Raw genomic sequence first — 27,797 nt, forward strand, 5'->3', positions numbered from 1 at the left:
TTTCAGTTTCACCCCGCCTTACATTTGCACTCAAAATTTGGTTTGAATAGAAAGCAGCGCACCTTAGATTGCTAACATAAGCATAATATATGCTGCAAGCCAGTGCTGTAGCAGTGTGGAGGCATTCTTGTGCTGCCTTTAATCTAGCTATTAAGCCTAACAGGTAAAAATATAGAGAGGTAGCTAGTCATGTTAGCCTGAAGCCAGGGCAGGGCAGTACCTTAAAGACTAACTTAGTCAGAGACAGTCAACTTCAGATGCCATGATGATGCATGCGAGGATAAGAATAGTACGGTGGCAATCTATAGCCATCACAGAGGGCTGAACTACAAAGATGCTCTTGCATGAATTCAATATTTGCTTGTGTTCATTTGCTCACTAGTGTGCTGCAGGGGCACTGATACTGCACCATACCTACAGATGGTAGGAAAGCTGCTCTGGGAGATGTGGACTTTAAGGAAAACACACAGTCTCTAGAAGGTTCCACCGTAGGGAAAACAGTATATTTATCAGCGTCTGGAGACGGGAAGGACCGATCTTCCCCTTTTGAGCTAGGTGTGGCAACTTTCAGAATCCAAACACCGCACATTTCATGACATGTTAAACTATGCTTTACTTGCAGATGCTACAAGTAAAAAAGTTAGTCCTGAAATACTACCAAGTTGGAGCAGCTGCCATCTGCATATATAACCATCCACCCTACACGAGCTAAAGGGTTAAGTTTAGTTTTACAACACGAATAAACAAAGAGAAAGTGAAATATTTAGTGCAGCTGAAAAGGAACATGCAGCATCTGAAAGGTCTCCATGAGAAACATTAGAGTCGGGTTTTTTTGAAAAACATTTTATTGAGTGCTTGAGAATTAAAAACTACAAGGTTGTGCTTGCAGTTGCAGAAGCAAGAAAGTTAAACATAAATTAGTTAATCTGATTTGCTAATAATGCTTCTGATACGCTCAATTTACTCACTCATTCATTGACCTACCAAGAACTTTATATTAATGTCTGGGCTTTAGATTTATATAGCAGAATATTCATAGATAAAAGTGCCTTCAGATGACTGTAGGGCTAATAATTATGGAATACTGAAAGCTGATGGAAATTCTCAATCCTCTGAACCTGTAACAACTGTTACCATATGCAATATTGTAGCAGACAGCTACACCTCTTGATTTTTGATTTAGGCAACTTCATACCCCATGGCAGGAATAGAAGTAGTGTGGCTGAGTCAGTTTAAGATATAAGCCTTATGTCTCCAGCAGAAATTTTAGTTTGCTTAAATCAAATAAGGAAAAAACAAAACAAACCCAATGATTATTGCACCATTACTCAAAACTACATTTGCTGGGTTGAATTTCCATTCCAAGTATTGTTTTCATCTTCTCCATCATCTTGAGTCCTCAATCTATATATTTTGCCTTCTTTTTTAAAGTCCTCCCCACGCTTTTCCAGCACTCGTTTTCTAACTGCTTGCCTAGATAGAAAAGGAAATACAAGTTACGAACAATTTCCTTAGCAGTAACTGCATTTACTCTCGGTCAAACATGTCTCCCACCAAAAATGGCTTGCAACACTTTGTCCCAATCACAGCAATCTAGTGCTTTCCTATGGAAAACTGCTCAATTGTGCTAAAAAAAAAAACAAATGAAAACCGAAAACCATGATTTAAGGAGTCACGCAGAGCCTACATCTGTAACAGATGCCATCCAGTGGAAGTGAAGGCTTCCATAGGAGCAAAACCACCACCCAGCCATAAAAAGCAAATCTGATCTGGAGCTGGAGTTCTCCCCGACTCTGTCCAGATACTCAAGACTGCCTTCTCTCTACTTCCTGGAGCTCCAGAACAAATTAGAATTCAATTGTATGGTACAAGTAACATTCCTGTATAACCACAGCTTGAGAAGATTTGACAAGATGACTGGAAAAATGGAGGAGAAAAAAAGCATGCTTTTATCAGCAACTGGTTACTCTGAGAAAGGTTGTGGGGGTCCTACTGCTAATCCTTCCAGCTCTTTTTTTCTTTACATACCACTCAGAGAAGATATGTTTCTCCAGAGCTGACTAAGAAACAAACATAACAGTTCTTAGCTACTAATGCAAGAATAATCGCAGCACAGCACCAAAGCTCAAGGCATCAAGAACCTGTATGATGGCTGGGCTACAGTAATGAAATCCCCTCCCAGTCTGACAACTGTGTTATCTCCCAGCAGACACCTGTTTCATATAGTTCATTTCTTCCTGAAAAGCATGTCGACCTCCAAAGTAGTGGATCAAATGAAACTCATCCAGGCATGCCTATGAGTAGCTCAGTCATGAACAGCACAGTACTATTCCCCTTTTACAGCAGGGGCCCAGAAGCACAATGGTGCACCAGACTTGCCCAACAGCAGGACGGCACTGACTGAGCCAAAAAACAAACACAAATCTCCAAGTTTTAGTCCAGTGCCCTATCTCTGACACCATCCTTGTGATATCATAGAAGGACTGTGGGCCAACAGTTCACTGGACCAGATGAGGGCACTTTTAAAAGCAATTTTAGCTGGTGCCATTAGCAATAGAACAACCTAGTCAGGTGCAGTTACCTGCTTGGCTCCATACTGCTGGATGTTGAAGGATTTGAATGTTCTTGCTGATGTGCTGTTCTCACTGTAGATTGTGAGGGGGGAGGACTGGTAAATATGAAGTTGCTAATAAGCCTCCAGACAGCAATGAGTGGATAAAGTATTGTGCCCAGGAATTTCCAAAAGTCTCCACCCGAGGCCTGTACCACTGATGTTGCTGGTCTTCCAGCCTATTCATGAACAAAGAACAGAAAATTAATACAGTGCAGAGCTGCAGATTTGCAAAGGATATTTTATGAACTGCCAGGTTAGATTCGTTGATTCAGCCGAATCCAAATCTGAAGATTCAATGCTGATTCAGAGAATCAGCAATTCATAGACACAGCTTTAAAAGTTTAATCTACATACCTTGAGATAGCAGGCACAGTTCGTGATCACTGTGATGCTGGGGTGCATGGAGTGTCCCACAGGAACGCAGGGGGACCCACTTCCGGGTCTGCCAGGGAATGCGCTGGGGGCCCCCGTATCTGCCCAACGTGGCAATTGGCCACAGGGGGACTCTGGATGCCCATCCCAGACCCAGGAGGCAACAGTCACTGAGCCGGGGAGCCATGGGGGGGGTGGTGTGCAGGACGGGACCTGTAAGTGGACCAGAAGTGCTTCTGGTCCACCTCTGGGTCTGCTGCCGAGCACACTGGGGAGACCCCTGTGCTTCTGTGGGACACTCCATATGCCCCAGCATCACAGTGTTCACAAGCCCCTGCTACCTACAGGTATGTAGAAAAAAACATTTAAAGCTGTGCCCATGTCCAAATCTCCAAATCTTTCTGAATTGATTTGGAGGGTTCCAATTCAATTTGGGCGGATTAAAGGGTCTCCTGATTCGATTCGGTTTTTGGAGATTTGTCCACCGAAACGGGCCGAATCTCCACCGAATCGAATCAGGGACCGAAGCTTTGCACAGCCCTACTGTTCAGTACCTATGTGCAAACACCCAAATAACCAATCCCACCATTATGAAATAGGCGCTAGATGTGAATTCTGGGTTCTGACTACGCAAGCAGGCTCACCTTTGAGCCAAACACTTTATTTTGCAATTTTGCAACTCACTTCTGATTAGGGATGACTAAGTTGTCCCAAACTGTTATTCAACTCTTTCTGCTCCCAGACCCATTCCTCTGGGTGAGCCCTATCAGATCTACTGGGGACTGAAGCCATCTTAAAATAGGACTGTCCAAGAATGAACCATGGGGCACAGCAGAAAAGCAGGCTGCTCTTTGGGGCTCATTTGCCAGAAGAGGCAGTAAAGAGCTCATATTTCCCCTTGTGTCATTGCCAATGCTGGGAAGTGTTTTTCATTCCCTTCCTTTAGTACAGATCAAAATGGTATGCAATTCTGCCAGTATCTAAGAGCGAGTCTATCTGAGATTTGACCGAGAGCTTCAGGAACATTTAACATTTCCCTTTTTCAGTCATTTCTGACATGAAAAAGTTGAGGGCACAAGTCTAAATTCTGCACAAATTCATAGCACTTTGACTCCTGAACTCCCAAACATATTCTTAAGTTTGGTAAAAATTCAGCCTCTCCCCAAACAAAAGGGCACACATGCCTACAAAAAGTGCAAGTACCTATACAACTTTATCTCCGGTATTTAAAAGCATCTGTACTTAGCAATAACATTGGAAAATCCTTCTTTATTAGACTAAAACCTTAACAAGAAGAGTTTTAAAGAATTACTGGCAGAAATACTCCACAACTACAGATTACACTAATGAAAATTACCTTGTCTACCACTTATAATGAAAGACACAAGGTTAAATATCTATGCTGTGTGAACTGAAAAATATAAATACTTGCCGGCAACAATACTACTGAAGCACTTGGTGCAAGCTCTAGCTCTGATAATTTCTTTCCATAATCTTCTTTGGTAAACTCCCTTCTGGGAAACATTGTGGCCAAGGAAAAGTTGCCATAAGTGTTGCCAACTGTCTGTGAGAATGGAACAATTCAGTTAGGGTGGGATATAAATCTAAAAATAAATATAAACCTATCCAAAAGAGCTCAGAGCAGTTTACAACAGCCAACCCACCCAGAGAGGCTTCCCCACATACTACCCCAAAGCCTGAGAGCTCCAGCTCTTCCTCCCCACAGCAAATGCCTCCCTGCTCAGACCGCCTCACAAGTAAACCCTCCTGCAGATCCCAATGATGTCCCAGCTGCCACTGGCATTCAGATACAAGAAATCTCTTTGCACCTCGCAACATATTTACATTGGTAATAACTTATTTTCAGAAAAGGAAACAGATTTGTCTCTTCATTTGCTTTCCTATAAGCACCCAGTAAGCTTCTCAATATAGAAGTACATCAACCATATGGTGGAGAGGGCAAGGGCATTTATTCCAGTCCCTCCCTGCAAAGAGGCAGGTTATGATTTTCCTGCTAACTAAACTATTCATTTTATGCAATAAGTATTCTCAAGGAAAAGTTAATGCCAACCTACTAAGCATGTAGTAGATGGTGCAGAAAAGGTTACTAATAAAGTCCAGAAGAGTTAGTGTTCAAAATGGCACATGTAAACGTACAAGCAATCCTCAATATCAGTCAGCCTAAAGAGCCCATCATCTGAACAATGAGAGGGAGCAAACTGCACAAGAGAGAATCCAGCACTGAAGAAATCAATTTGTTAGGCGTGACAGATGTCTGCAACAGCAGACAATTATAAATGTTCTGGGACTGCCTCCTTGGAAAATTTAAAAATAAAAAGACATCTCTTTACCTGTGCAGCAAATTGCCTAGCTTCTTCCAAGTGTGCTTCTGAAGGAAACTGATTAGTAAAGGAAGATCCATCTGGGAGACGGAACTGAATCCTTGCTATAGCACTGTGGGAGACAGTTCACATTTAGTCAGTGCATCCATTCTCTGGCAAGTGTTTCTAGGATTTCAGCATGGTAGAATTCAAATACATAAAAGAGTTACTTCAATTCAGATAACTGTTCAGGAGAGATCCACAGCCTTGAGAGAGGTATGTAGCAAAGACCCCCAGGCCGACATTACAACTAAGACTGTTAAATCGCACCATAAATAGTAATTCAAGGAATTAATGCTGCAACAAAATGATAAGCCAGCTACAAAAATATCCATAAAACATGTAGCATTTTTGTTGCCGGTTTCCATCATGCCTCAAACTGAATGTGTAGCAGGGTAATCAAAGCCGAATCAAGACTCTGGCACAATCCTGGCCCTGCAACTGTACCAGTTTTGATCCAGCCTGAGTGCAGTCCTGGGGCTGGGACTGAAATTAGCCGATTGTTGGTTCTGGTCCCAAGACCACTCTGGTTCAGTCAGGCTGCGGGTACCTAAATTTCAACCTGCTGGTGTAGGAGGAGATCTTAGGCTCCCCCTGCACAGGCAAGCAGCAGGATCTGATCCCTGTTCTGAAAATCATGTGTCCTTCCATGAATGTGTGGCATGGCAAGAGGTGTGATCATCTGGATCACGGATCAGGTCCCATCGTGCCATTACATAAACCTGTGCCAGTGGCCAAAGAATGCAAATTAGCTAACATTACTTACTGTACACAAAGATGAGGTAGCTGCTGGAGGAGCTCCAATATGTTGCCTTTTGGAGGTACGAAGGAACAGAGGGACAACTAGGCCTGCCCTAACCTTCACACTCTAGGTTGGGGAAAAGCAAGGACATCCTGGACGCAGCCCTGGTCTCTGGCCCAGTGAATTATTTTGAGCAGCCATGTTCAGTTTTTGTCTATGTGGGACACAAGTAGCTGGAGTGGAATCCATGAAGATATTCTTTAAATTACACCTGGTAAAAGGAACCGTCTTTCCTTCTTTATGCATGGCTTTAGCAGACAGGAAAATGTGACTTTCACTATTCTTCTTCTTAGATTCAATTCCGAGAACACATGCTTTACCACAAGTGGGGATCCAGACAAGATGCTTACACAAGCATTTTCAGGAAGTTTACTGCAGTTGCGAGCACCAGTAGAGAGAGAAAGCTATTGTGTTCTTAACAGTATTATCTAGATCTGCTCACAGTAAGCTAAACAACCCAGCAATAAGAATGAAAGGTGCATTAGCAGTACTCCAAATGTGGAAAATATCCTGAAACATACTAATGTAGACAGCAACAGGGACTGCTAGGCTGCAAATTCAGGAAAGGGAAGAAGATCCTAGAATTCACAGAAAGTTTGGCAAGTCCGCTATCATTTTACATACTGATGAGTAAGGACTGGAGGCCAATAAGGACAGCCAGGAAAAATACAGGATCAGTGTGATAATAAAACTACTATCAAGCTGCATCTGATAATGTTTCCTCTTCGATGTCTCCAAAAACATGGCAGAATACTCACCTCCTTTCCTTTTGAGATGCTTCCTTCCTTGCTTCTATTTCAGCCTGCTTAGCTTGGAGAGCTGCAGCCTTGGCAGCTTCTGCTTCTTCCTTATTCTTTGCAAAGCGAGCTGCTCTTTCAGCACGATCCTTTAAAAGGACCAAACAGAAAACTGAATTTCTACCATAATCTGTGTTAAGAAAAAATAACTACTACAACCTGCAATTAACACTCAAATGCATTTGGCTTGAAAAGATCATAAAGAAAAAAAACCAAGCTGACAGCCAAGCTTTTCTGTGTCTTATTACTGTTTGAAAAGCTATATACCTTCTGCTGAGTACCAGAATCTAAATTCAATTTCTGCATGTAAAAGACAAATTTTGGTAGAACTAAGTCAATCACAAGATTTACCAGCAATTTTGTATACCTAATTTCAGCGTTAAAAAGCAAACACACGTGTAAGAGTGCAGATCACAAATATATTGAGAGGTATCATTGAAAGGGCATTTTCAATATAGTAAATTATTGTTATTAAAGAAACCAAACATGCAAAGTTGTTATAATACAAGCCTTTAGAGACTTCAAAGGGAAATAACAAAAGAACCCTGAATATTGCACTATAAAAGAAAATGTTTATTTCTGAACAGCTTAAGTTTTTTTTGCCAACACAGAATTTTTAGCACTGACCCTGAAAGGAATAAGGCAGTGCAGGATCCACCTACAGAAAGCTAATTTTAAGCCTGGGGATTTAAGAATCATGGATTTGAAACAAAGGTACAATATGATCACATACTGATGGGCAATAGTTCTTACAGCTTTACCTCTGGTAAGTCTTAGGTAAAACCCTCCATTATTTTACTTTTAAAAATTTTAAGGAGATACATAGATCTACAGCCCCGTAATTGTATTTGTAATGATAAAAGGGCTAGTTGATGAGCCTACTGGCAAGTGCAAGGAGTGCGAACTAGCCAGTTCCCCTTCTCAACAAAATCCCCTCCAAAATCCTTTTAATTTACCATATTCCTAACTTTACTAGCACCAATTCAAAATCTAGTACGTTAGTGCTGCTCAATCCCATTTTTATACTCCAAAAAACTTGTTCTGGCCCATGTCCCGTGCTAACACCATTTCTATCTGGTATTTCAGGAAAAGGAGCTTATTGTTTATTGTGTTCGGTGCATATAGACACACAGTAGTTTATTTTGTAATTAAAGAAAAAAGAAAAACATTCTGTGTAAAATCAAAACACTGGATCCTTCTAAAATGTCCATCCTAAGAATAATAGTCCCTATTACCTGAAAGCGAGCTCAGAAAAGCAAAATAAGGTCAGATGCATTAGAATCAGCTATCTTAAGTTTCCAGGATACTTAGGGTCCTTGCAAAGATTTAATAAACTCAAATCAAGAGCTTACTTTATCCATGTTTATAAGACCAAAAAACTCTACCATTGCAATCTGCTGTTTTATACGCTCTCTTGCTGCTTTTTCTTCCGCCTTCTCTCTGTTTCTTTCCTCTAACATTCGTTTTGTCAATTCTTCTTCTTGTCGTCTCTTGTACTCCAGCATCTCTTTCCCAGTTTTTCTTCGTTCAATTTCCTTTTTAATTTCTTTCTGAAGGGAACATAACTTGCATTAGTGAAACAACAAAATATTTCTACAGACTGGAATGAAACTTGACTTAATAATGTTAGATGCCCCACTTGAAGACAGTGGGATTTCTATATAATTATGAATATTATTTTTTTAAAGTGTTAGATAATGAAAGCACAACCAAAATAAAAAAGAAAAGCATAGCTAAGTGATAAATCTAGTAATATTTTACGTGTTCTTCCTCCTTCTTTTTCTCTTCTCGTCTTTCTTCAAGCTTTTTTGTTAGCCTATATAAAAAAAATAACAAAAGACAAATACATTTCGAATTACAGCTTGGAGTATTTACATTTTATTTAACTTTTCGCTTTTATGGAATTAGCATTTAAAAAGATGTGAGAATAAAACACCATCTAAAATTTTACAAAGAGGGAAAATGAGAAAAACTATGAATTGCAATAAAGTGGGGCCATGGTAGCAACAGACTGAATTTAAAAATACATTTTGCCTTACGTGGTGACTCACCAATTAAGTTCCAATCTCCAATATTTTTAAGGTTATCAGTTTTATTATGCCTTCTATTATTCCCCATTAAGTGACTGAATAGCTTTGCAATCTTTTTCCACCCACTCCAAAAGTATTTCCACTTTGACGCAGTGAGACGTAGTAAGGTGTTTTGAATCCACTGTAAGGTGAATACAAAACTGGCCAAATCATCATGTCCAACAATTAGTCATCAATAGCACAATGTCTATGTAGGAAGAGGTATCGATTGGGGCTCCCCAGGGGTCTGTCCTGGGTCCAGCATTTTTTAATATCTTTACTAATGGATTTGGAGGTTGGGACCAAGTACACACTTAGCAAATTTGCAGATGACACCAAGTCTGGGGAACGAATAGCTGGGCTGCGGTACTGCAGAGAAAGACCTGGGCTAGGGACAAAAGTTACAAATAAACTGGTTTAAGTGATGAGAAACTGGTTAAAACCTGTAACAGAACAGAAGCTCAGTGCACATAAACCAGTTTCAAAATAGCTGAAACTGATTTAAGATAAACCTGGTTGAATGTGGTATCAGATTTAACTGATTTGGGTCAAACCGCTTTATGGAACTTCTGTCCCAGACCCCTTCCTGGTTTAATTTAAATCAGAGTCCCCCAGCATTTTGCAGCCCTGGGCTGAGCTGTGCTGTCTGCTCCAGAGAGCAGGGCTAGCCCCACCCCTCTGCTCCCTAGCTGGAGCAGTGGGGGCTGGCTGGCAAGAGGCTGGGGGGAGGGGGGGAACTCCCCCCCCTCCCCGGGCAAGCTCCAGCTGGGGTCTGAGGCCAGGAAGGGGGGTTAAACACCCATTCCCCTGCTCAAACTTACTGCTGGCTGAGACTGTGGACTACAAAATCCCAGAGGTACCTGGAAGCAGGAAGGGGAAGTGATGAGCAACCCTGCAGAGTCCTGCTGCTGTAACTCTGGACTGCAAATCCCAGAGACCTCGGGGGCAGCAGGAAAAGAAAGTGAACACATAGCTAGAGAGCTGTGTTCTAGCGCCCCCTGGCTTCTGGCCTGAGCCAATGCAGGCATGTGGCTGCATTTCCCAAGTCAAAAGTAGGCATTTGTTCACTTCTGTTTCAATTTAATCTGTGCAGTTTAGACCAGGGGTTGTCAGCCCGGGGTACGTGTACCCTCGTGGGTACTTTGAAAGGTCTCAGAGGGTAAGTGCAGGTGAGTGGCAATGGACTGCTGCCACCCCACACTGCTGCCTCATAAGCAGGGCTGGGGTGGGGTGAGGGCAGTGGCACGCCACTGCAGGCCAAACAGCCAGCCCAGCAAGCTGGACAAGGGGGGAGACGCTTGAACGCAGCTGCCACCACCCCACACAGCCATTCCGTGTGCAACCGCTGCCACCCTCCCCCCGCCAGCTCCTCGACCACTGCTCAAAAAAGTTTGAAAACCCCTGGCTTAGACTAACCTGCAAAGACTGAACTGATTCAGCCTCAGGCTTTCTGACTGTCTGTACTTAGCCCTGTGGGTTACATTAGACCACGAGATGAATATGAGCCAACAGTATGTCCTTGCAAAAACAGGAGTGTCATTTGCAAGTCAAGGGAAGTGATTCTTCCACTTTATTTAGTATTCAAGAAATGTATTAAGCACATTAGTTCGGATGGAAAGTCCAAAGAAGTACAAACCTTTCCACTTTGACTGCAAGGTCATTCACAGGCTGAAGATCAGTCACTCTCTCATCTGAAGAACTACTTGCATCTTGAGGCTGACTCGCCTGATCTGCACATGCTTTATCTTCAAGTTTCAAGGCACAGAAGAGGAAAAATAGGAGTCAGATTTATGATCGTAGAAAAGCTATAATGAAACCCCATTGTCACACTAGTTAATATCCTGGCCAGCTTCTGCCATCTTTTGTTGCAAACTATTGTTTAGCAAGCATATAAAGAAAATACATTACTAGAAAGGTCGATGACCCTCGAAATTGGGCCTAAGTTTTATGAATATGATACTTCCATCATTTTTTAACTGTTACCTTACAAATATCATGTTTTACATATTAAAGAGTAGGTATTTGGCTCAGCGCACTCTCTGCAAGATGCACTCTGAGGCCATTATGATATCCAAAGGCCACGATGTCTTACCACCATTTATGTTAATTTTAAGAAATAACAAATCAGAGCATTAGTATTTTAAAAGTATATTAGGTAGCACTCATAAACATACTTATTAAAATTACCTGCAGAAGAGCTTACAGTCTCAGGCTGCATTGTACAAAGCTCATCTGCTCTGGAACAAACATTTTCTGAAGGGCTATTAGTCTGAAGAGAAGGACATGGAGCAGACGACTGACTCTCGTTTTCCAGTGCTTGATTTTTTACTGTGTGCATCTACGAAAGAAGAAAACAACTGCAGTAATAAAAGGATAACAAAATTCTGGTTATGTTCTTAGGCTTAAAACTCAAACCTCACCAACCCTTCTTCTCTCTGGAAGGCAGACAAGTCTTGTACATCTCAAGTACAGCAACTCATGAACATCGGAATACAAAAATAAGTGCTGATACTATGTTTACATCAATTCCTTCACATTATTTTTATCCTTTTTCTTATATACTCTGACTGGAACAAAGATACAGGCATGGGTGGGATATGCCCATTGTCATAACATAGTCTTAGTTTACTACTAATCACTTACATTGCTTTTAAAAGTTTAATGTGATACAAATGCTGGAAGCCATTTTGTTTTCTGACCCCTGCTAGCAGAGTCTAGGAGACAGCTTGGATTAAAATTTGTTTAAAATAGTGGTGTCCAAGCTTTTTGCCCAGCAAGCTGGACTGGCAGTGCCCAGTATCTGTGTGCTGGGTCCAGCCAGTGCTCGGGTAGCACAGCAGGCACTATCTGCCTATGCACTGGAGAAAGGGGTGGGGCAGGCCAGCCCCAAAGCAACCCCACAGGGGAAAGATGTGATCTGGCCCCAACAGGGCGGGGAAGGAGGCATTGCCCAGCCCCAATAGGGGTGGGGACAGGGGTGGGAAAGTGGGTGTAGCCCAGTCCCAAGGAACGGTATGGGACACAGCCCATCCCTAAATCCACAAGCAGGGGTGGAGAGGCATGGCTTGGCCCCACGGGAGAGGGGCATGTAACTCGCATCCCGTCGGCCGTGCAGAGAATGGAGGGGGGGGGTAACATAGGGAATATTAATGGCCACTCTTCCCCTGTTGCCAAATGTATGGACCTGTGCCAAGCCCTGCGGACCAGATGCACTGGTTCCATAGTGCGCATATTTGGCCTGTGGTTGGGCACCCCTGATTTAGCACATCTATCTGTCTTGCGCAACTCTTAGGTAGATAGATTCCTCTCTGAAATTGTTTTATGCAACAGAAGCAGCTTTCAAAATGTGTTATGACGTGAAAAGGGTAAAAACATTGTCAAAAAAAAGGATAGGATCTAACAGCTTATGGACGCTCTAGACATACACTTGAATCCAGTGACCCTTGTTATCTTAAACTGGGGAAAGGCACAGACCTTAGGTTAGCATCTTACCAATAAAGCTAGTTCATCAGCACTTGTTACCTGTTTCACTTTGTGGATTCTAGTGATAAGCTCCTCAGCAGAGACACTGCCAGCAATTACTTCCAAGGGAACCCCATTGTCTCCTATGAAGAAACTGGATGGAACACACACTACAGGATCTGAATGGTAATTTGTAAAGGACAATACATGGGACGTAGTTTAAGCAACAAATTTAAAGGAAAGATGTACAAGTAAACCAAAAGAGGAAAATAAGGTATACATACAATTATGAAACAGTCCAGTCTTCCTACTCTGTTTCTGAAGTGATTTAAATTTGAATATTCTCTAACACAACATCTAGGAAGAAGTTATCAAGCATATCTTTGAATCAATGTTTGTGAAAGAATTCATAAACGTCCCCAAGCAAAAATACGACATTATGTATGGATATGACAGAAAACCTGATTGTTTCTTGGAGGGGGGAAGAGGGGGTGAGAACCAAAACAAAAACTAATTTATGGTTTAATGTTAACCACAGAGAAATCCGTTCCGCAAATAACCAGCCAGCAGAGGATGGAGCATACCCAACGTAATACTAACATTTTGGTTGGATTTTAGTCAGAACATGCTGTAGAAAGACAAATCAAATAAAACGAAACACCAAGCGTTATTATACAACATTGAAGGCTGGTCTTGTAAGTCTCCACCATGAAGGATTGTTTGAGTTTTAAATAGTATGCTCTTTATTATGCATAACAGAGGTCCTCTGAATTTACATCTCTGTAACTGAAAGCAGAATTCAGCCCAAGTCCGACTTCTTTTGTTCTTCTCATCCTCCACGGCACATTCAAATTGTGAATTTCAAGTTTCATATTTAAAAGCTAATCATCAGTACTAGTACACATCACCATACATAGTTTTTTGAGGCTGTGACTGGATTATTTTTAATAAAGTTAAAAAAAAAAAAAGAAGGAATTTTCTGTTTAGGGACATTATGCGGTCGATATACAGGAACACAGTAACAGCCACATGTGGTCAGAGAAACGACAATCTAGCCCAGCTTCCTGTCTTAAAAAACATCAAGTAGAATATGCCTCAGAGGAGAAGTGTAAGGAAAAGGCCAAGCACAGAACGATCGATACACACTCAATTACGTAGATTCACCTGAATAACTGATGGATGGTATATCACATAATGAGCAGTTAGCTAGCTGTGTTAATTTGAAATCAGGCAGAAGGCAGGGTAGAATGGCACCTTATAGCATAATCAGTAGTCCTTTTACAGCATACGATGAAGTGAGTTTGAAGCAAAAGCTTATGCTACATATATTTAGTCTATTCATACCATCTTTTTTCCTACAAAAGTCTATTAACTCTCTGACCCAGTCAGATGCTAAGGTTCCACCTTGCCCTGCCAATCTGTAGTTATACAGTAGTAGTCAACTATAACGTGAACTTATTTTAAAAGGATACAGATCTGCGAAAATTGTAGACATGTTTCACTGTACAAAACAAAAAGAGATGTTCAGCAGGGACTAATCATTTACATGGTCTACATCCTAGATTAAAGAGTTAAACAAGCTCTCTTATCACATCACAAACTAAGTGACACACTACCACTGCACACAGCACTATTTAAATACCTGATACATTACTGAAGATGAACTTATATTACGTTTTCTGACTGATGCTTTAGAAACATCCCGGAATTACTGCTATACTGACTACTTCAGCCATGAATGAAGTCCACAATAGAAGATGGTTTAGAGAAAAAATGTTGAGCGCAACAGAGTAAGCCACAACTGGTTTTGGATCTCTGATAGCACACGTCCAACTTACTGACAGCTTATAATATCTCATGAAATTTACATAAAACCCACTGAGTGCTGTAAAGCAACAGACGTTTTGACTAGAGTCAACAGGTGGCACAAAGAACGATGCTACATTTATGACCAATGTAACCAACAAAACACCCATGTATTTTTGTACTACGTCTGCTATAATCACCACAGTGGCCCACCTCTGTTCTGGGTTTTTCTGTTGGGACAATGAGAACGTTAGTTTCTGAGAGTCATGCAAGTTTCCCCAAGTAGTTTTCTACTAGACATTTCTGGAATACTTGCATTGTGTCTAATTTTATTACTTCATTATGGTTCTTCGCTTTCAAAAAGAGAAAAAGCATCAATCTCACCTTGATTTGGCTGGTGCTAAAAATACAGTATGAGGAATGTAACTATGATATTCTATACAAAGGTGAAGAAAAAATTTCCATAATCTACTTTTTTTTTCCTACAGCTGCATCAAAACTACTGAGATCACTTAGAAAGTTTTGGAGCAATTATTCCCAAACAATGGTCTGTAGATCACCAGTGGCCTGTGCGTCTATAAGTGATCCATTGACCCCAGCACTCATCTTTCCCCAGCTTTTCAATTACTGTTTGATGGTAAATTCCCTCAAAATGTCTTTCAAAGTCATTTGTTGGTCCAAAAAGGTCAGGAGCCATTGTTTTACAGCAGCAGTAAGTAACTTTCTGGCTGCAGGCCACCTTGAGTTAGAGAAGGATGCTAGGACTTGCCCACAGGCGATATTTCTCCCCACAGCGGCAAGAGGAGAGTGCCTGACCCCAAAGCCCAACATTCACAGGCCAGACCCAATGGTTCAGCAGGCCAGATCCAGTCCTAGAATGCCAACCTCCCGTTCTGGAGCAAGGAGGGCTATCTCCAAATCAGGTGTAAGGTCTTAAAAAACTAGGTATTCTTCTTCTTCTTATTATTATTATTGACTGAAAAATACTGTACAAAATGTAAAGTATTAGAATGTGATCAAACCTTTTGGTATGTATTTTAATAGCAACAAAACCCTCCGAGGCTGCTTCAGTCACCTTCTCATCCTCCCAACTAGCAGCCATTTGCGTAGATTGTTCATCATCACCTACAAGACATAATACATGTAGAAAGTTAAAACATGCAACAAATTGAAAGTTTTATGATACTCTCAGAACTGTCTGAATCTGAAAGGGACTGCAAACTTCCTAAACTGAAGTTGATATTCTAAGTGATTTGAGATTTGCTCAAAGAATTTAAACTACAGATTTAAAACTACAGAACTCAAACCGGTCAGAAACAACCAAAAAGCCTAAAATGCAATAAATATTAGTAAGACACCTAATTATTTTTAGGGGGAAAAAGCCACAAAGAAGTTATTTTAATATATCATACCAACCTTGAAAATATAATCTGTATTCTGTGAAATACGGTATATAGCAGAAGATGCATACAATCACTGATATGTTTTACATGTGCATTAAAGAGTCCTGAAGCATTTTAAAGCAAGTAGTCTGTACCAATTTGCTTAAAGTCAATTATTATATTTGGCAAAGATTTCTATCAGCTTGCCAAATTGTTCATCAAAAAAAATCTTTCTCCACAAACGAGTCTTATTTATTTAAATATTTTTGCTATAGTTTAAAACAGGCAATTTACCACCCCATTTACCTCCCAGAACCTAGCAAATCTAATATAGTATGATAATCATTGTGTGTAGTATGCATGGAGATTTACAATATGATTATTGCAACAGAAGACAAATTCATTATAGCTAATGCATCAAAACAGAAGTTTCTTTCATCTAGCACCTGGGTGCTCAACACAGCTGCCAAATTTCATAGATTCATAGATTGTAGAGTCGGAAGGGACCACAATGGATCATCGTGTCTGACCTCCTGCCCCGGCATGAAAGAGGACCGAGGTCAGATGACCCCAGCCAGGTGGGGTCCCTAGGGAGCCCAGCAAGCTCCATGGCTCTATAGGGAGCCCAGCAAGCCAGATAGGGCCCAACCCGGGCAGAGGGAGTGCAGGGCCTGATCCAGGCATTCAGGGGCCAAGCAAAGGCAGCCTGGGGATCAGCCCTGCGCCACTCATCCAGCCTGCGGCCAGGAGGCTGAGCACTACCGATATTAGCAGACAGCAAATACAGTACTCATAAAACAACGCTGCTGCTAATCTGAAGTAACTCTGACTCTAAATTCTTGCTTACAGAAGACTACAATGTTCTAACCCTGAAAATTACCTGTTGGGAAAGTCTCATTTTTAATGATAAATAAATTAACTAGTTCTAGAAAATCTGGAGTAAATCGATTGAGGTTTTTTTCTTTTTTGGTTTGAGAGAAAATACTCTCTCAGGGGTGCGAACATAAAGCGCATAAAGCTGTGGGTTGGAATGACTTACCTTGGTCAGAGACGGACACTAGGAGCCACTCACAGCCAGGGCTTCAAAATTAAGTAGGAATCAAGTACACAAGTATAGTATGGTATTGTCCCCATCACAGCCAGTTTCAGAAAAGTTTTTTTTTTTTTTTAATTACTAAGGGAAAAGATTAAATCACCTACACTCAGTACGAGGAACTCAAAGCAATGTGCTGCTCCGAAGCATCATCCTTACATTGAGGGAAGTATGTTTAGAAACATAGGCTTAGAAAGGGCACCGGATTCAGCGGCCCAGGAAACCCTGTGTTTGTAGGCTACCAATTACATAAGGAATACTCAACTTTGCCACTCCAAACACTCCTACAACGACAAGGGACAACACCTGAAACCCTAAGAACCCCGTTTATCATACCCTAGTAAAAAGCAGGGTAAATGAGGGCACTGTCAATGTCTTCCCACTGCAATGATAGAGAAGTAGTTTCTCAATATATGCTCAGAAGTCCTTAGGAAAAAAAAAAAAAGACCATGCCTCATAGCAAAAGGACAGACATCCTCCACATCCTTGCCAATCTGAGATGCTTTAAAAAAAACCTTATATAAAGACAGCTTTAATGTATGATATGTTAAAGCTCGGAGATATCATCATGGAACAGGGACTATAACTTCTCGTTATAGACACTCTGACATAATACATACCTTTGTACAAAAGCTTTACAAATATGTCACAACAGGCGACGTATACTAGGGGCCTAATTTTATGGGTTCCCAGAGGCTCCTTTATAGATTAGTAAAGATTGAAGAAAACCATTCTACCCAATAGGACTCAGTGCTCAGTAGAAGATCCCATTAAGCATCTCTGTGACACTTAGTTGCAGTTCTCAAAAATATGTGGATTTGTGTCTCCAGAGAGAATGTCCTTGTTAATAGCGGTATATGAAAAGGAAAGGTAACAGACCTGATTACTTATGTATCAGCTCTCTCATCTCTCTGCAAGTTTGTGTACTCAGAGTCAAGCCCTTACCTCTCTCTAAAAAAGTGCAGGGTTAAGAAGTTAAACAAATAAAGGATATCAAATAACAAGAATGAGCCTTTTGTAGAAAACAATGATTAAATTGAGGCTTCCTGACCAGTGAATTCCTGAATCCACCCTGCTATGAACCTCTCGGCTTTTTGAAAGCAGTTATGAGCAACAGCTTCTTCCTTACTAAATTGCCTCAGCATTAAATAGAAAAATCCCAGTAAAAACAAAGACAACGCATCAAAATGTTCCCAGGCTGAGATACAATTTATACTCTCATTTCCAGTATTTATCCCAGTCTGCTGATGTACAAATACTGCAAACTTTTATGCACTGGGTTTTCACCATGTAGTACCATCTTTTTTTGCATGCAACATGTCTCAGATTGTAATACAAATATTGTTTCTGAAAGGCACAACAAAGAAAAAAGCTCTTTCCTTGTAGTCAAACTCAGTCGCAGTTTTACTGAGAGCCAAGCCTGCTCACTGGTTTGGGCCCTGTGGATCTCTGCAGATTTTATTTTCAGTTCCAACTAATAAATAGCAGAACTTGCTATTGCTGTATTCCCTACATACAACGTACACTCCAATTTCCAGCAGCTAGTTTTGGGAGAAGAGGTGAGTGTTGCATGTGATAAAATACGGTACCTATCACATTAGTTAACACAATTTTCCTAGTTAGCACTGGCACTATTTTATTCGCTGTTATTCATCTCAAGTGCTACTGATAGCAGGTGTAATGCAAAAATTATATAACAACATTTCTACTTGTAAACACTGGAAGAAAGAGCTATACAATTATTGATCTAGAAATATCTATCCTGTTCTCCTTTAACACCAGTGTACAGTTTAGGGACAGAGGGCATTTACACACATGCTCCAGGAGTGGGGGGGGAAGGCACTAACTAGAGCAGCTCTGAGAGGCACTCTAATTAAAGCTCCCAGAGCATCTCGTGCATTAGCGTCCCCACGCTTATACATGGTGGTGGGAGTACTTTAACTAAAGCTCGTTGAATGCTGGAGTCGCTTGAGTCTGCAGGAACAAGATGCTGGAGTCTGCTGGAGCGCAGTAATTACCTTGCTCCAGCAGACTCGATTAATGTAATTAACGCGCTGTAATTCCAGTGCGTTGGGGCAGGCTTGCTGTTTGTGTATAGTTGCCCAGAGGCTGCTAGTTTCCTAAGAGCCATCTGATATCACACTGCTGGCTCCTCTTCCTTGTTTGAAGATATTTAGATGCATGAATCAGGCTGCAAAATGATTCCTTTTCACCTCCCAGAAAGGACACATGCTTATCCTATTAAATTGCTAAAAATACCTAAATACTTGCTTAACATTAACTTCCTCTGGTAAACAAATGCTGCGGTTCCCAAAGTATTTTTGCGAGATCATAAATTGGTCATGACTCATGAGGTTATTAACAATACACTCTATTAAGATGGGAATTCACAAATGAAAAAGTGGGAAACCTGTATTATATAAACGATGTCTCATGATACTTACTTTAAGGTCTGTGACCATAATTTAAATTAAATTGCTAAGTCATGTGTATTGTTGTTTACATAATCCTTTCCCATTTCAGAAGTAAAGTTAATCTAATATTTCCTACTGAATAATTGTCTTGAAATTTCTAACCCCCCCTGCAAATATATAAAATGAGTATTGCATTATAAAACATCGAGTTAAAAAGGGAATTAAAAATCTACGCAACAGCATTCCAAACTGCTAAAAATATCTCAAGACCCCTGTCTGTGGGAGCTCTTCGGTTTCCAAGATGGGAAAAGCACCACTTCAGTATTTCTATAGCAGATGATCACAGCACTGGTATGGTCCAAATAGCGACTGCTCCTCTTTAGTGTGCTTAATAAATACAGAGATCTACAGAGAGGAAGGATGTATGAATTCTCCATAATAGGCAAGGATGGCAGGAAACTGAAATATTCCCGATAACAGGTAAAGACCATTTAGCTTCTCAAGAATTGGTATTAACTGTCAAATATAGAGGTGCCCTGATACATCCGTCCATATTGTATCGGCACCAATAAAAGGAAAATTGACATTATCAATAATCAGCTTATTTTGTCCGATGTGGCCGAAAACGCTGCCAATAAATGCTGCGTGCATCCACACAGCCACAGTATGCATGGGGCCAGGAGTGTACCCCGGCAGCTTGCAGAGCAGCATCCAGCCAGTAAGTCTGCTGGGGGGGAAGGGCCATGGGGAGAACAGATTGAGTCATTGTCCCCCCACCGCCACCTGAGTGAGGGAGGGAATGGGACTGGGGCAGGTGCCATGGAGCCGGAACAGGGAGGGGCGTGGGACGTAGCCAGGGGCTCATCTGGAGGGTGTGGGAGGCTCCTGCCACTGTACGCACTCCCAGGGGAGACATGGGGGGGGGAGGGGTGTGCCCCACCAGATTTGTCCAGGAGGCAAGGACGGCCTGCTGCTGTGCACTCAGGGCCAGACCTGTTCCGGTCTCCTCCCAGCAGCTGCACTCGGGCTGGATGGGTTGGGATGGGGTGGGTGGCAGCAGCACTGGGAGAGGGGTTGGGGGGGGGCTAGAGCCACCCCAAAATTCACCATAGCCCCTCCCAGTGCTGCTTCTGCCCGCCCCACCTGGCCCAAGCACAGCCACTGTGAAGAAGCTGGAGTAGCCCCAACCCCAAACTTGCAGCGGTAGCCCACCCTCACCCCCCATGCCTCCCTTGAGAGTGAGTATAGTGGCGGGAGCCACCCCCTTGCCCCCAGATGAGCTGCTGGCTATGTCCTGCACCCTGGTCCACTCTGGCTGGGCAGTACCCGCCTCTACCCCACTCCCTCCTCACTCAAAGTCCTCACTGCGGGGACTTTGAGTCCGCCCTCCCCACCCCCAATTTACCAGCTGGATGCTGCTCTCCAAGCTGCTGGGCTGCATATCAGCAATTGGATTGGTACTGGTCAATATGGCTGGTCAATAATCAGCCATCATTATTGGCCCCAAATAATCTTTACTGATGCACCCCTAGTCAAATAGCTTAAATGTGTCGATTCCTGACTCCTTTATAATAAAATAAAACAATACTTAGTGGGGCTCTTAAGAAATGAGGAATTCATTATATCCTAAAAATAAATTTCTCATTTCTTCTGGTGTTCAGCAGGCTTTTAAGATACACATGATAAAAATGAATTAAAACGCACATTGGAGGTTACTTTCTATTTGATTTACAAGAATAACTAAGGAGCCAAAAAACCAGAAGAATCTGTACTTGAAGGGACCTCCAGAGGTGATCTAGACCAAACTGCCTGAGGCAGAATCATTCCTATCCAAATCATCCTATACAATCCATAATCTCAATTCTGCATAAGACTACATATGACTATCAAGTGTAGGACGACGCACAGCCACAGCTTTACAGGTATTAATTATCTAGCTTTACCGGGAACTACAACTTTCAGTTTCAGGTAGATTACTTCCACTTTTCATCCTTAAACAATTCCACAGTTTTTCCCTCTCTCTCTGCTCAACTTCTGGCAAATATCTTAAGAGCCTCACTGGCTCTTCATTCAGATTAAATATTCTGTGACATAATTTTTGTAAGGACAAGAGGTTGCCTGATTTCTCCATCAAGGATGGTTTAGAACATGCTATTAAAATGTTGGCTCCTATCCCACTAATTTCACTGTAAAATGAAACCTGTCTAAAATGAAATCACAAGAAACCAAGAAAAAGTTCCAACTAAAACAGTTTTGTCTTTGCATCTCCTCTGCTCCCTGCTCACAGTCTGTCATATACCAGCTTCTCTGCTCCACTCTATTTCTCTCAACATCCTAGCCCAGCCTAGCCCAAGTGCTAACTTCCTGCTCATGGCATGCATGCACACACAAACAAAGGAGGTATTTACGTTCCAGGATATACAGGATAATTCTACACATGGCCTCCAAATTTCTTTTCCATTTTCAATTTAGATAGGTTCTAGCTAATGAATATGAAACGTATATTAATTTCCCATAAAGCATGGTGGGACTGTAGAATTTTTCTGGCTTGAGCAGATTTCCTGCTTTTACAGGTTCTGTTTTAGATAGATTTTACTGTATATAAAGCATGTAGAAAATACTGTTTTTTCCCTTGAAATTACTCATATTTATTTACCAGAAATTAAGTAGTATAGTTCCACAAGATTCTGTCCAAGAGACAACTACTTTAGCTACCCAATCTTAAAGCTAGCTTTCATTTTCCCTCTAAAAATGCCCTCTCAGGCAAAAAAGATGATAAATTTAAGTGGTATTGTTTACAAAAAGATTACCAGCCTCTAAAAACAGTGGACTTATAATGACAGTGCCATGTCAAGTCAAGCATAGAAATGTAAGCATATTCTGTCAAGACTGCATTCTGTAAAGCCTGCTGGAGGTACAGAAAACAACAGCATGAGTGAGTTTCACATCAAATGAAGGATTAGCTTCAGAGGAATTAATTCCAACAAAAGATGAAACAAATCCAAACCCATGAGATCCTGCAGAATCTGCTTATAGTTATACAGCAGTTCAGCGTAATAGCAGTTATGCAATCCCACTAAGTAATGTTCTGGTTCACAACAGATACTTTCCTGAACTGGCTTTCTGTAGGAGTCTCTAATCCAATTATTTAACATGTAAAGCCAGGTTATACTGGGTTGCAGCAGCATGTTACTCACAATCCTTTAAAACTGGGAGTTCTGTTCCTTACATTACAACATCACATGAACTCCACAATTTACTTACTTAAAAGTGACAGCTGCTGTGTTTGAGTTATTGTTAAGCTTATTAAACTAAGAAAGTAATTATTTAGGACTATTGTTTCAAGAATATGGGGTTGAGGAAACTGAAGTGGTTAAGTTCTTAAGAAAGGGATAAAGAGAGCAAGATAAAGTCTGAGACAGAAGAGAGGCAAGACTTTTTGTAATACCTTTCATTGGACCAACTATACAGCAGGAAGAGCTCTTGGACAAGCTTTTGGGGATCAAGACAGACAAAAGCTTGTCTAACAGCTCTCCCTGCTATTCAACTGGTTCAATAAGAGGCATCACAAAATTCCTTGCTTTTTGTACATTTCCTAGACCATTAGGGCTACCACAACACTCCAGCCCTACAAAGGAGAAAGAATAATATTCACATCTTTCTCAAACAACTTTTCTAGAACCAGGAGGAAGAAAAAGTGGTCCTTTGTTTGCCATTGCCTGTTCAGGAGGTGCAAGAAAAAAAAAATCAAAGCTTTTAAAATGGGAAAGGACAATTGATTTCTAGTTCTAGTATACTTTAGGTTACTGGAGTAAGAACTATCAGGTACAATTTCCACTCTAGAATTTAAAAAATGATTTCTACTTTAGCTTCTTTTTACTACATTTCTTTTCTATAAAGGAAACTAGTAAAACTGTGGAAGTAATGTGAATGTTTAAATGTGGTTTCTTGCCGATACCATGGTTCTAAAATGCCTTCTCTGACCAGCATGGACCAATACTTTTTATGATAATGTTGTCAAACTACCCTGGAGTAGACTGCAGGCCTAAAGCATGCATGACAAACTGTTAAAAAAAATTGCCACTGTAACACATACAGACCAAAACAAAGATGCCTTTGCAATTCACTGTGGTATGCATGGATGCTTTCCTAAATTACATTTACTCTTTTGGTGTTTAGTCTCTATTCACAGCTAGACTGAAGCTGGATTCAGTTTAGTCATTTTCATATCTGTATGTATTATGATATTGAATACAAATGTACTTTTGTAGTTTCCTGATCTTACTGGAAGATAATCAAGTGAGGGATTTAGCATGCACCCAAGACACTGTCTGCCTGTCATGGGGAAATCAACTCTGTAACAGAAACGTAACCGACAGAAAAGGCCTTCTCATGAGAGAGGCCTTCCACAGAGACAAGAACCCTCTGGAGCACTTTGGTGACTCAGGAGAACGCTGGTTGGAAGTGACTTGGGCAGCTGGCTGTGCACTTCATTTTTTGATTTTTCCCAAGCTGGGGGAAGGGTTGGAGGCCCCAGTTGCCAGGGCAATTAGAATGAGCAGAGTGATCTCTAAAAATATTGGTAGGTCTCAGAAGGGTTAAGCTGTAGGCAGACAAGAGGGTAAGATACTGCTTGTTTTGCTTTTATGTCTCCAAAAGCCTAGTTCAGGGGTAGGCAACATTTTTGGCCAGAGTGCCAAAAAACCTGCAATGTCTACCTTGTAAGGGGCAGGAGTGCCAGCACACCAGGAAAACAAAACTGGGACAGGGGGTACATGACAGGATGCACTGCATATTAATGTAGTTAATAATCATAAATGCTGCTTTTTTTTGCCTTTTTTTTTTTTTTTTTTTTTACAGTAAATACGTGGTTTTCTAAAAATTCTAAACCTGGTGACAATAAATAAAACTTCATATACTACCTTTGTGGTTAAGTATTCTTTTTTTTTTTTTTAAAGTGTTGTGATGAGAGAGAAAGGAGAAAGAAAAAAAAAAAAGAGGAAGAGAAAAGAGAAAAAAGGAGAGGAGAACCAGACGTGCATATGCGCACACACAGAACCATACACATGCAAACACACACATAACAGACATCCTTGCACGCACATGCAGAACCAGACACAAGTGCATGCATGCATACACACACAGAACCACACACATACAGACAGAAATGTACAGAACACATGCGCGCGCACACACAGAACCAGACACACACGCACGTGGCTTGTCTGCTGGGCTGCAGGACAAAGTCTGACAGGACTATTTATGCCACAGGCCCACTGCACCCCTTGTGCTTCCCCAGGGAGCTGGCTCATGGGCTGCAGCGCGGCCCTGGCCTGGAGCCCACCCATCAGCCAGCTGCAGGGGCAGCGCTAGCGGGGGAATATGGCCACCCCAAAATTCGCCTTAGTCCCCCTATAGCCAACCCTCCCAGCACAGCTGCCGCCTACCCCGTGCAGCTGAGCCCACAGAGGTGCAGCACTCCCTGGGCAGTGCTAGAGGGGTGGCAGCCTCAGGCAAATTATGGGATAGCCACAGCTCCCTGAGCACCACCCCTGTGTACCCCACCATCTGCTCTGAGGTGCGATGCAGTCGCCACCAGCAAGGAACCGGTGCTGACTGCAACATGTGTCTTGGGGTACAGGGCAGAGGAAAGGCTGGGGCAGCTCCAACACCAGAACCTCCACCACCATCCACCCAGAAGCCTGCATGCGTGTGCGCCCAAGCTCCTCCCCAGTCCTGTACCCCAAGGCATGTGTTGCAATTGCCGTCAGCACGGAGCTGGTGCCAGGTCTAAGGAGTTCTGGCAGTGACTGCATGTGTACCTCAGAGCTGATGGTGTGGGAGGAGTCCAGGACTGCGCTGCCTCCCACCTCCCCCCCACTGTTCATCCAAGGGGTGCATGCAGTCGCTGCTGGCACAAAGCCTGGCTGGGACCCTGGTGGACAGGGGTGGTGCTAGAGGAGCGGGGGGGGGGGGGGGGGGGGGTGTCCTCCCCGTAGCCACCTCTCCAGTGCCTCCACCCAACCACCCCGCACACCTAAGCATGCCCACTCCTGCCCATAGCACAGCTCTCCCTGAGCCCCCCCACCAGGAAGAGGCTAGCACTGCCCCTGCAACCGGCCCAAGCTCTAAGTAGCTTCTCCCAGCCAGAGCTCAGGCTGCTTGCAGCCTCCCAGCTGCCTGTGGGGAGCAACCCCAGCTCCGGGGCTGGCAGTAGCTGCCCCAAGCCCGGATCCACCATGGCATGCCTAGCAAAATGGCCTCACGTGCCATGTTGGCATGTGTGCCAGGGGGTGCTGATCCCTGGCATACTTGGTTTTGTTGTAGAACTCTTTCATCCTATGTAATAAACCTTTTTGTTGTTTGCCTCCTTACCAATTGCCTGTGGAAATGGCAGCACAGCGGGGAGAAATTTGGGGCTCTGGTGGTCACCCGTGGGTGGGTTTGTGACAGCTACTGCTAAGACTTTTATTTTTCTACTGTCACTGAGGTATCCAAGGTCCTTAAACACAGTCATTGCCAAACCTGCTTTCAAATGTAGGAACTAGACCAGTGGAGCTATGGCCACCTCTCCCATCCAGTAAGGGAAGGGAGAGGCAGGTGGCTGCCAGTGGGGGAGAAGGAAGAGATATCTTCCAAGCTGTGCAAGGGATCAGCAGCACTGCACAGGACAGGCAAGGAGATGAACTGGGCCAAGCTGCTTGCTGCTGATCCCCTGTGCCATGGGTTAGATCTAGTCAAATCACGGGGCTAGATTCGACTCATGAACTGTAGGCTGAGCACCACTGAATTCAACGAGCATCTTGTGTTTCATGTGATTAAGCTAGTAGAGAAGATGGAGAAACTGCCTTCTGATCAGGTCAGCCCCAGGATAATTGTTCTAAGCAACACAGCTGGACTCGAGAGATAATAGTTCCTGCCTGAGAAGTGATCTGAAAGAGCAGAAGGACCCGCACCATTCTTCTCTGCAAAGGAATCTTAAAAAAAAGAAAAAATCAGGACACTTGCAATACAGCAATGAAGTGCCTGTAATCATACAACCATACACAACTACGCATATCCCACTGGCTTATGGACACCCATCTATGTTTATGTGAGCAAGGAAAGTTGCATACATAGTTTTCAACTATTCCCTCCTGAATTTGTCCTTTGTAAATAAGGTGCAGTGCACATTTCTCTTTCACACTGGAGCCCAATCCACAAGACTGGAGGTTTAAAGCAAGCCCACTTGAACTGTTAAGAGGAACAATGTTTTAAATTAGTAAATAAAGTCACTTGATTCTTCTTAAGTTATGAAACTTTTCCCAAAATATTGACTTCTAGGACAAGACCGAGACTCCTCTTGCAAACGATCCTGCGCTGAAAGTGCTCCATTTACAGGAGGTAGGAAACCCGCTCCTGGTCAGCTGCAGAATCAAGACCCCCAGCAACGCAGCTACTGAAAAATTTTACCCCAGATCAATTTTACCAGCTGCAGCGCATTGTTCAGGGCAAAGATTGGGTTTGTAAGTCACCCGCGTACTCATGTGACCTGTCCCCATCTTTCTCCTCTCTCTCCTTTCTCCTTTTTCATCTCTTCTTCCCTTTTCTCCCTCCCTTTTTCTTTCCTGCTTCCTTTCTCTCTTCTCCCCCACCCCGCTGGATGCAGCCATCTTTGCTTGCAAAGGACAAACAACACACCAGGTAATTCAGAAAAAAAAGAAGAAAAGGTTTCAGTAACTGAATAAATAGGGCTCTAACCCTTAACAAAACCATTCTCACCCAGCAAATACTTTAAACCAACACCAGTGAAGCGACACCCTTGCAAGCCACACAGCTCTGTCCAGAAACCGGCTGACAGGCTGCAGCTACCTACATTTTTCTGCTCACCTAAAATACCCAAAACAAAAACAACCCCCCTCCCCCCACAGCTAAGCAGTGGCCCAGATTATTATTCTTATTCTTCATGTTTATTATTCAAGTCAGATTATTATTCAAAGTGGGTTTCCCAGAGAGCCCAAACAGCAGGGTTGTATACAAGTTAGCGCATCCTGTCTGGCACTGTGCGCTCAGAAATGGCCCCTCAAAATTTGCAAAAGCGCGGGGGTGGAAAGGAAAGGCAAAGCCAAGCCCGCTTCAGGCCAGTCACGGCTCGGCGCTGCTACCAGGCCTCGCGACGCCAGGCCCGGGGGTTTCTGGCCGCTGTTCACAACCGCGGGCCCGGCCCGGGGGAAGCGGCGTTTTGGGGGATGAACAAAGCAGCCCCCGCGGCCCGGCGGGAGGGGGCGGCGCGCTACGTCATCCGCGGGGCGACGGAGTGGGGGCGGGGCGCGCGGCCGGGCCTACCTGCCACGAACACGACGAAGACGGAGCTGCGCTGCTTGGCGGCGGCGATAGCGGCCGGGATGGCGCCGCGGAACCACAGCATGGTCCGCCGCGGGCTCGCGCTCCGGCTCGGGGCGCCGCGGGGTCTTGCTGCTGCTCTCCGCTCAGGCCCAGCCGCGCCCCCGCGCATGCGCCTCCCTGGGAGCCGTAACGTGACCAACCGCCGGCGGCCACCGCGGGGCGCATGCGCCGCAGGGTGAGGGGGCGGCTGCCGGGGAAACCGCGCTGGCGTTTCGAGGCC

General features: G+C 43.0%; 1 protein-coding gene across 1 annotated transcript; it reads right to left on the reverse strand.

The window, feature by feature from the left end:
• Positions 1-1,167: 1,167 nt before the first annotated feature.
• UBXN4 (UBX domain protein 4) lies at positions 1,168-27,704 on the reverse strand. The gene is made up of 13 exons (XM_006275887.4): positions 27,518-27,704; positions 15,326-15,428; positions 13,970-13,998; positions 12,558-12,676; positions 11,223-11,373; positions 10,672-10,780; positions 8,728-8,782; positions 8,352-8,516; positions 6,928-7,055; positions 5,338-5,440; positions 4,419-4,550; positions 2,582-2,790; positions 1,168-1,473 (listed from the first exon to the last, which is right to left on the reverse strand). The coding sequence occupies exons 1-13, from the start codon at positions 27,684-27,686 to the stop codon at positions 1,335-1,337; spliced, it is 1,611 nt and encodes a 536-aa protein (XP_006275949.2). The 5' UTR covers positions 27,687-27,704; the 3' UTR covers positions 1,168-1,334.
• Positions 27,705-27,797: the final 93 nt, after the last annotated feature.

This window comes from Alligator mississippiensis, chromosome 4 (assembly GCF_030867095.1).
Source record: "Alligator mississippiensis isolate rAllMis1 chromosome 4, rAllMis1, whole genome shotgun sequence".
NCBI classification, from domain to species: domain Eukaryota; kingdom Metazoa; phylum Chordata; order Crocodylia; family Alligatoridae; genus Alligator; species Alligator mississippiensis.